Consider the following 10360-nt stretch of genomic DNA (forward strand, 5'->3'; position numbering starts at 1 on the left):
CTACAATAGGCGCTACTCCAACCTTCTCTCTAATAGCTCTGTTTCTAATTTTATCCTGTCGAGTCTTACCACACATCCACCGCAACATCCTCATCTCCGCTACACCTACTTTAGTCTCATGTTGGCTCTTGACCGCCCAACATTCTGTTCCGTACAAAATCGCCGGTCTTACCGCAGTCCGATAAAACTTTCCCTTTAGCTTGATCGGTACCTTTGCATCACATAACACCCCCGATGCTTTTCTCCATTTCATCCATCCTGCTTGAAAGCGATGATTCACATCCCCTTCAATTTCTCCATCATCCTGTATTACAGACCCAAGATATTTAAACCGTGTGACTTGAGGGATAATATGGTCTCCTATTTTCACCTCTGAGTTAGATACCCTCCTACTTTTGTTGAACTTACATTCCATATACTCCGATTTGTCTCTGCTTAGACGAAAGCCATGTGTTTCCAGAGCTCGTCTCCAAGTTACATTATTTCTACATATCTAATGACAAAAAGAGGGGTAACCACATTAGTGTAATAGTTGCATTATTGTAGATTATAAGAAAGATTGCTGGGTCTGGATTAATGGTAAGGAAAAGGGGACAACAATGGAAGGGAAAAGTGTGCCAAATCCCTTTTTGGAAGAATTCAAATAGGGGATTCCTGCTCAAACCCACCAAAACCTTTCCCATTGCATTGGGGGCTAAATAGGGGAAAGAGTGTAGTTTAGTTTAACTAAAATAAGAGAAAATAACTTAATATTCCCTTTGCTTCAACTCCTAAACAAGGGGTAAGGAGTTCCCCTCATACATCCAAACAAAGGAAGTGACTCACCCTCCACCCAAACATAGCATGACTGTAATATAGAGAAAACACAGTTCAGCTTTGTAAGACAAATTTCATAATTTCAGGCAAGCAGAAATTTATGGAATCTTGCTCTCAAGTTCTAACAGATGAATCATAACAATAAAAAAGATGGAAGTTAAACAAGCCATAGGAAACTCATTGTCCAACTCAACTAAACATCATCTAGAAACCTACAAAATATAACAAAATAGCAGCAGTTGTGTAAAATGACAAAACTCAATTGCACAAGCCCATCGTCGATGATAGATACTCTGCTAACAGTGTAAGAGTCAAGTAGTTGGGATACCAATCTCACAACAACTTACTACTCAATGATGGATTGGATAACACCAGCTCCAACAGTTTTGCCTCCTTCTCTAATAGCAAACCTCATTCCTTGTTCACAAGCCACAGGCACAATAAGTTCAACCACCAGCTTAACACGGTCGCCCGGCATAACCATCTTGGACTCTTCATCCTTGTCATTCATAATTTCAGTTACCTTGCCAGTAACATCGGTAGTCCTCATGTAGAACTGAGGCCGGTAGCCGGAAAAGAAGGGAGAGTGCCTCCCACCCTCTTCCTTCTTCAAGACATACACAATTGCAGAAAACTTCGTGTGAGGAGTAATGGTTCCAGGCTTAGCCAAAACCATCCCTCTCTGAATATCAGTTTTCTGAATACCCCTAAGCAACAAGCCCACATTGTCCCCAGCCAAAGCCTCATCCAGAATCTTCTGAAACATTTCCACCCCAGTCACAGTGGTGTTCCTAGTCTCCTTCACACCAACAATATCAACAGTCTCTCCAACCCTAATAGTACCTCTCTCAACCCTTCCGGTGGCGACGGTTCCACGACCGGTGATGGTGAAAACATCCTCAATGGCCAGCAAAAAGGGAAGTTCAGTTTGGCGCTGAGGGATGGGAATGTAGTCATCCACAGCTTCCATGAGCTCGTAAATTTTATCAACCCATTGGTTTTCGCCGCGCTTGATGGCAGGGTTGGCCATCAAAGCTTCCAAAGACAGCAAAGCGGAACCGGAGATAATCGGAACATCGTCTCCGGGGAACTCGTACTTGGAAAGAAGCTCCCGGACCTCCAATTCTACTAACTGAAGAAGCTCCTCGTCATCAACCTGGTCCTGTTTGTTGAGGAAGACGACAATGTTGGGAACGCCGACTTGTTTGGCCAAAAGAATGTGTTCTTTGGTTTGGGGCATTGGGCCGTCGGCGCCGGAGACGACGAGGATGGCGCCGTCCATCTGGGCAGCGCCGGTGATCATGTTCTTGACGTAGTCGGCGTGGCCGGGGCAGTCGACGTGGGCGTAGTGGCGGTTCTCGGTCTCGTACTCGACGGTGGCGGTGTTGATGGTGATGCCGCGGGCGCGCTCCTCGGGGGCGGCGTCGATCTCGTCGTATTTTTTAGGGGCACTATTGCCGAGGGAGGCGAGGGCCATGGTGAGGGCGGCGGTGAGGGTGGTCTTACCGTGGTCGACGTGGCCGATGGTGCCGATGTTGACGTGGGGCTTCTTGCGCTCGAACTTGCCGCGGGCGGCGCGGACGGTGAAGGAGCGGCGGCGGGTGGTGGTGTTGGCAGCGGCGAGGTGGAGGATTGTGGTGGGGTGGATGAAGGAAGAGGAGAGGTGTGTGGCGGAGGGTTTGTGGGTTTTAAGGAAGAGATAATTGGAGGAGGGTGAAGGAGAGAAGTGGACATGAGGAGGGTATGCGAGCTTTGAGGTTGTTGCTGCTGCCCAAGAAATTGCCATTGGAAAGTGAGGTTTTTGGTTTGGTGTATGAGACTGAGAAGAGGATAGTGTTCAAGGGTTTGGGAATGCGGTGGACAAAACAGCTCCTCTTGTTAAGTTTTATCCTTTTCTGCCTTCAACTTCACTAGTTTAATAAAATTTAACTAATGAGAGATTGTGATAAAAAAGAGAGTGTTAAATAGTGTGTGTCTAGCTTTTTCAATTTTGGTTAAATAAATTTAGTATTTTTTTTTCTTTCGGATTGTATTTCATTATATGATTTTGACACAATTCAATTAATTGTATTTCAAAAAAAAAATACTGTAATTTTAAGGCAATCAATCATGTGTTATAATTAATTCGTTATGTCCTTTAATATAAAAAAGATTAAATTATACTTTTAATCCTTTAAAAAAAATGAAAAAAGTCATGAGCAGCTTACTTAGCAAATCGCCCACGGAGAACCTTGAGGCACATACGCTTTTCAACCATCAACCTCAACAATATGAGCAGCTTACTTAGCAAATCGCTTATCACTTACATTGGAGGTGGCGAACGAGGGATCCTCTATATATATATGCCCAATCTACTCTAGCACATTCCTAGGTAGTTGAATGCATAACTAAGGGCTAGCTGTGATAAAGTTAAAAAAGTAAGAGATGGCGTCCAAAGACTATTTTTATTTGTGTGCCTTATACAACGTATAAACGACACCATTTAATTGCAGCTTATCTAGCATTGACCTTGTCAACACTTTGTCAGGGTCCCTAAGAACTTTCTATCTACAAGCACAAGGTGACCTTTCAACATAAAAGTTAGTTGCCCACCTCGCAAGGTCGTTAGGGCCAATGGTCGAAAAAATACTTGTATATTCATGCTTGTTAAACAATTAACAAAGTTAACTTTTCTAAAACAAAATACCTCAAAGCCAAAGAAAATCAGAAGCAAACTTTGTACCTATAGCAAAGTCATGTATCCTCTGAATTGCATAATATGATTCAGGCTAACCATGCTTAGTGGATCGTACAAGAAAGCCAACGTAGAGGTACCCTTTGCATAATTGTTGCATCTCTGAAGATAATCTAAACGAGGACGTGTGTGGGAATCTTGTTGATAAAGATTGTGCAGTCCACCAAATTAAAAGATAAGTTTTCGCTCATTGTTAGCTGCCACATAGGAATCATGTATCTCCTGCGGCTAATAGAATATCATGCCTCCTGGTGATTGACTTTGAGCTCGTTCACCAAGATACCAATCACCTCTTTATGAGTTGACTGCTTGTGGTGACATAGTGCACCAATTGTATATAGGTAAGTGCAGCAGAGGTGAGACATCATCTAAAGTGATGATTATCCCCTCTACTAGAAGGTGAAAGGAGTTGTCTGCTTGTTTTGACACAGCGCACCCGTTATATATATTAGGGATAAAATTATTTTAAGAGTAATTTTTTTAAATTTATTTTTCATTTTTATTATATTTTTTTAAAATTTAATGGTTGTAATAAGTAACTAATATTAATCATTATTTGAAGAAAATAAATGATAAGGATAACAAATAAATCTAAAATAATTACTCTTAAAATAACTTGATGTTTTTTTTCATTATATATATATATATATATATATATATATATATATATATATATATATATATATATATATATATATATATATATATATTATTAGCTGAAAAAAAAGTGTTCCTCTATGAGAGAGGCCAACCTTGTCACCTCCACGAATGTCTTCACCTTTAAGTGCTAAGGCAGGGCCGCGGGGGTAATTAAGATCTAACCCCCATGACTTACTAGCTTAATCTCTTTGTGGGGTTATCCTTTTTCATGTGTGGGGCAATATAGTCTGCATAAAACCTCAACATAGACAACTCCACATGATCTCTTGGATATATAGGAAGGTTCAACATGCTCATGGCTCAACAAGCTCAGTAGGCTTAGGAACAACAATTAGCTCTTGCAGTGTGCGAGTAAGCACTACCACTTCCACTTCTCTTGTTTTCTCTTATCTCTAACCGAAAATAGTGTGTGGTACTCATAGAGGCCTATATGCACCTACCACATAGTGTCATTAGTGTCTCTCTTAGGCTGAGAACTCCTAAACCATCTACAACCAAGATATAACACAGTGGCATATTAGTTGTACTTGAAAGTTCAATAACAGGTAATGTTTAATAAAAAAATTAATCAAAATAATAAGAGTTTACAATATTGATTTTGATGCACAACAAAAACACGTTTTTGTTATGCATCTAAACTAGACACACAAGGGAAACAAAAAACACATTTCGGTTGTACATCTAACCCATATACATAATAGAAACACGTTTTTGTTGCATTTACCAACACACACAAAATGAAAGTTGTAAAATGAAGCTTACTTGCAAAACACAATATTAGTAAGGGAGAGGGACTGTGAAACAGAAGGGGATTGACAACAATTGTAGGTGAAGGAAAACAGATGCGACAATTGCAGAGGAGGGAAATGGAGAAAAAGGATATGATCAGAAAGAGAAAGTGGGAGATGGAAGGAGGGTGAAGGGGATATGAAGAGGTTTTAAGAAAGGGTAGGGAAAGAAAAAAGGTGGGCAATTTAGTCTTTTCAATTTGCTTTTTAAAAGATAGGGTGTGAACTTTAGTAGTAACGGATGTGAGAATAACACAATCTTATTCTTTGTTGGGTCAACAATGCAATAAGACACGAGCCACAACCCAAAGAGAGAAACAAAGACTCCAGGCCCAATAGTACACACAAATCTAACAGCCGTAACAGGTAAACATAGCCAATACTCAAAAGCTTTTTATTTATTATTTTTTATCAACACATTTAAAATATTTAATAACTCGTATTCCAGGCTTCCAGCAAAACTTTTCTTGGGTTTCCTTGTTTACTTGCCTCGGGGCCTTCTAAGAGTTGTCCAATTGTTCCAATTGGCTATTAAAGACCGTCTTGAACTCCCAATGAACGAAAGAAGTTGAAGCTTAGAAAATTCCAGAGATGAATTAGCAAATAGAATGATTTATTTGTATAGATTTTCTAAGAAATTTTAGGGCAAAACAAATGACAGAGATTAACTAAAAAAATCATAATTTAGCTTCTAGTGTATTTTAGTTTTGAAACTTCAAGAGAAAATTATAAATTTTGTTATTGTTTGACAAAATTGAAGTGACCAAGAGTCTAAAACACACACTTTGGAAATATTTATGGATCGTATGTTTTAAAGTCTTATAACTAAAGTATGCATCATCACAAATTAGATTTTCCCTTGTAAAGTCATCTTAATGCATGATAGGTCATTTAGGAGAAGAAAGGGAATGAGAAATTGGGAAATAATATTTAGCAAGAGAACAGCTAAATATGAGCTATTTTTTATAATAAAAATATATTAAAATATCTTTAAAAATATTTATTTAACAGTTATTTTTTACTTAAATGATAAGAATTGATATTTTTATTATTTATGACTTGCAGATGTGAAAAGAATAGATCAAAAGAGAAAAAGATCAAGAAAATATCAAAAAGAAAGATTTTTAGCACCAGGCTCAAGTCCACTTCAGCCGCTATAGATAGAGAGACAGAACACGGAGTCTAAGACCACGACAGAACCCCTCTACCAGGGTTTTTGTTCTTTCCAGGCGATCGAAAAATAAAGAAATAGTGAATTTATTCAAGATAATTATATACTTACAAAATACCGTCTCAATTCATCCTATTTCATCATATCCGGGATGTGATGTGGTTCCAAAGGGTGAACTGAACAATTCCAATAAGATTTCATTCTTGAACAAAAATCCATTTTAGGGTTTATTTCATCTATTCCATGACCGGAACAGTGGGAGATACACGTTACACCACGATTTTGAATCAGAAGAGATATTTCAAGAAATGGCATATCTTCTTTCACCCCTTTTGTTTCATCCGTGCTTATACCCCATTTAGTGTAAAATCCTCAATGGTCATGAGTCGCTAAACCCTTAGTTAGGACCTAACAGGCCTAAAAAGTCAAGCGATATATGATGTACTTCTCATATTTATCAATGCAAAATGAGTCTTTTCCATGTTTTTTCTATTCTATGATATTTTCTATTTTATCTTACATTCTCATATTTACATTCTTTTAGGGGTAAGACAATCGAAAGAGGATAACTTCTAATAAAGGTTTAAAGAAAGTATGCATGAATCAGTTTTAGGGGTTAGACACTCGGGAGAGGGTCACTTCTAATAAAACAACAAGAAAAGATTTCATAAGAACATCATTGTTAGACATAGAACGATAGTTTTATGCTCATGCATTCATGCAAACATCTAGAATTCATGCTTCATGCATTTTATTTGTCGAGTCTTTTCGAAGGGACTTAAGAGATAGATAAATAAAATAGGCTTATCATCGTGAGGAATTAGGAGCAAATAAATGAATAAATGTGGGTAGAATAGATCCAATTGCATTGACAAAGAAAAATCATATACATCCTAAACAAACAAGGCAAGTTAGATCCCAACATTATCATATCTTGAATTTTTTTTATCTTAATCTTTTATCTTTCTCATCTTTCACTTTTCTTATCTTATCTTTTTTCTTTATCTTCTATTTTTATCTTTAAGTCTTTTATCTTTTCTTTTAAACTTTCACCTTATCTTTTATTTTTCTTTATCTGTTATTTTAAATTTATTATCTCTTACTTGTAAATTGAGTTTACATTAATCTAAGTACAAATAAATTTGGTGCATTTATCGACGAGTTAACAAGAACATTATATATATTTTCCAAATAATTGCATCTTATTATAAACACGAACTTCCTTTGTATATTTTTCATTATTATGATGCCATCTTTAACTAAACTCCCCGCAAAGAAGTGACCGAGATTAGCTGGTGTTATGGAAGTTTTGGTAGAGGAAGCACGCTTCATGCGCCTAAACTCAAGACATGGTGTGTGGTGTTGCAGTGTTGCATGTGTGCTTTTTTCACTTGTGTTGAAGAATGGCCTGATGAAGTGAGCCCTGAGCAGACCAGGCTGGACACACAAATTCGAGACATGGGGCGTGGCCCATAACATCAAGGGACCATTGACGGCTGGCAAACCTTGCTTTACAGTTTACAGTGTTGCAGATATTGTGGGCATGTTTGCAGATGCTGGAGCAAGGTTTCAAGAGAAAATCACTATCATTCTTCAATCCTCATATTGGTCATACCTACTTAATAAATTAATTAGCAAAATATGTATTATCTTTTCTTTTTCAATTTAGTTTTATTTTAATTTTATGTAACTTTTAGGGACTAAGGATGGAGTGCCAGTGTAAGGAGTGGAGACTCAACATGTAACCTGTTGTATGCGAGACTGTCTTTCTATACTCGTTCAATCCTATTTTATTTTAGTTTTATGATATGGAAGATATCTTTTATGATATTGAAACTTACAGAAACTGATTCATATTTCTAAAATAAGGTCACAAACTAACTTTAAATTATGTCTAAATGATTTGTTAACTAATATGTTATTAGTTGACAAGTTTTTTGCAATCAAATGCAGTTTCTAGTTTCTACCCTTGTTCTACCTTATGTTTTGAAGGAGTGGAAGATTTCTTTAACTTGGGTAGGTGAGTTGAAGACTAGTTTCTTTGATAACCAAAACATATATTCTTTAGTTTAGCTGAACTAAGTAAATGCGTTCTCTTATATATATATATATATATATATATATATATATATATATATAAAAGAGAACAAAATAATCATGATCAAACAACTTGTGTTTCGTCTAACAATTTTTTTTGTGAAAGGATTTTCTAAAATTAATTGAAACATTATTTTTTTAAATATCATTTTATAACCTGCTTTCACAATTTTTTTTATCAGCCAAAAAACCTGCTTTCATAATAAAGAGGTAAAAACTTTACCAGTGAAAGATCATGGTTAATATTGTGAATTAATGATGTTACAATTTCTTATTTAGTAGTATAACGTATAGTGAATTAAATTTGATTGTAAAAAATAACAATGGTTAAGGTTAGAATGGTAAAACTAGTAAAGCACACTTAATGATATAGGTAAGCATTATTAATAACGACGGAAAAATCAGTACCATGGGAAATCTTAATTATGTCTATCTCACAACGGTTTGGTTAATAGAGATAGATCATCATTCTTTTTCATTACTAATTCAACCTGTTTTTTAGCATATTAATTCAAATATGCCGTTCTAAGGCCTAATCATAGGCTACTGATAGTTATATACTAACTTACTTTAGGGGACCACATTTACAATGATTCACATCTAATCGTTACTATTGTTTTCTTAATTTTCCCTTCATCCAAAACAAATTATTAGATCAATCAATCTTTTTAAAGTTCATTTCTTACCATAAGAATAGAACAAAAATAAGTCATTTCATTTTTATAATTTTTTTTATTCATCTTCATCATATTTTTTTGTCATTATTATATGAAATATCTACTAATTCTGTTGATTATTTATCTTTATTAGATTCTTATTGATCTTTAATTAATTCTTTCTAATTATATTTTTTCATTCATAAGACTTAAATTTTAAATTTCACTTAAAAAAATTAAGTCTAATTTCATTCGAACTTCATTTGAACCAACATGTTTATTTATCTTCATTATATTAATCATCTTATTTTATATATATTATTACTTTAAAATCTATATCTTATTAATAAAAAATATTATTTGAAATAAAATTTCTCAAAACTTAAATGATAAATGCAACGTAAAGAAGCCTATTTACATTTACATTCACATGACAAGTTATTGACCATCAATGGTTAGCCCTCAATCTTGACATCACTGAACAGCATCAAATTGAAAAATTTTGAGATATGATAAACATATATCTCATTTTCGAAAATTTTGGTATGGTTTTCAACTTATTTATGGTCCAATATTAAATATTTTCAACAATTTTTTATTGAAAAATTATCATATGATTCAGTATCAATGCATGTTTATGGTTTCAATTAATATCAACGTGACATGTGACTAAGTTTTTAATTCACGAAAAATTATGAATGAAAAAGAGAAAAATAAAAAAAAACTAAGTGATTTTTTTTATCATTCTGAAAGATAAGTGAAAATAAGATAGAAGAAAAAGTAAATATTTGTTTATAATTATTCAAAACTTTTACTGTGCACTATTTTGTTTGTGTTTTTCTTTTGAGTAATGTTACTGCACAATAATGTAAATTAAGATTAGATGCTCATTACTTATTATGTGTGGCTAGCTATCTTTTTCTTTTGGGGAGAGCTAGCTATCTTTTTTTTTTCCTTCTTTTGGGCGAGTATTGAGTGTAAGCTGTTAGGTCTGAAGCAGTTGGAAAGTTTTGAACCCTCGGGAAAAAAATAAAAATATAAAGCAGTTGGGACCTTATCCAATTACATGTGGACAGTACAGGTTGCTAAATTACCTAAAACCATTATAAAGTTAAAATGCAATTACTACAATGAAACTCTTATTGGCTATTTCATCTTTCACTTTTAGTTTTACCCCTGCATTACTAGGGTAAAACTTACAAAGGTAAATTCATTCTGCAAAATTTGAGAGTTGCTGACTAGAAAAACACCGAAGCCTCTTTGTCACGAAGCAAAGTTATGCTGAAGTATAGCTACAAGACCAGATCTGCAATTTCAATGTAGATTCCTCAGACTTTTTCTGCAGCTATATGCAGTCCTTAGATTCCCTCTCTCACCCTTCTTTGATGTAAACAGTTTGGATAAAAATTTAAAAAAAAAAAATCAGAGTCCACAAGCC

At 35.2% G+C, this 10360-nt stretch overlaps 1 protein-coding gene across 1 annotated transcript; it reads right to left on the bottom strand.

The window, feature by feature from the left end:
* Window positions 1-869: 869 nt before the first annotated feature.
* On the bottom strand, window positions 870-2722 carry LOC114412002 (elongation factor Tu, chloroplastic). Its single transcript, XM_028375762.1, has one exon. The coding sequence runs from the start codon at window positions 2600-2602 to the stop codon at window positions 1163-1165; it is 1440 nt and encodes a 479-aa protein (XP_028231563.1). The 5' UTR covers window positions 2603-2722; the 3' UTR covers window positions 870-1162.
* Between the last annotated feature and the right edge of the window lie 7638 nt (window positions 2723-10360).

This window comes from Glycine soja, chromosome 5 (genome assembly GCF_004193775.1).
Source record: "Glycine soja cultivar W05 chromosome 5, ASM419377v2, whole genome shotgun sequence".
Lineage (NCBI taxonomy): Eukaryota > Viridiplantae > Streptophyta > Magnoliopsida > Fabales > Fabaceae > Glycine > Glycine soja.

Bases quoted from the DNA above. Each gene is read 5' to 3' on its own strand.
- LOC114412002 (XM_028375762.1), bottom strand. From the start codon at position 2,602: ATGGCAATTTCTTGGGCAGCAGCAACAACCTCAAAGCTCGCATACCCT.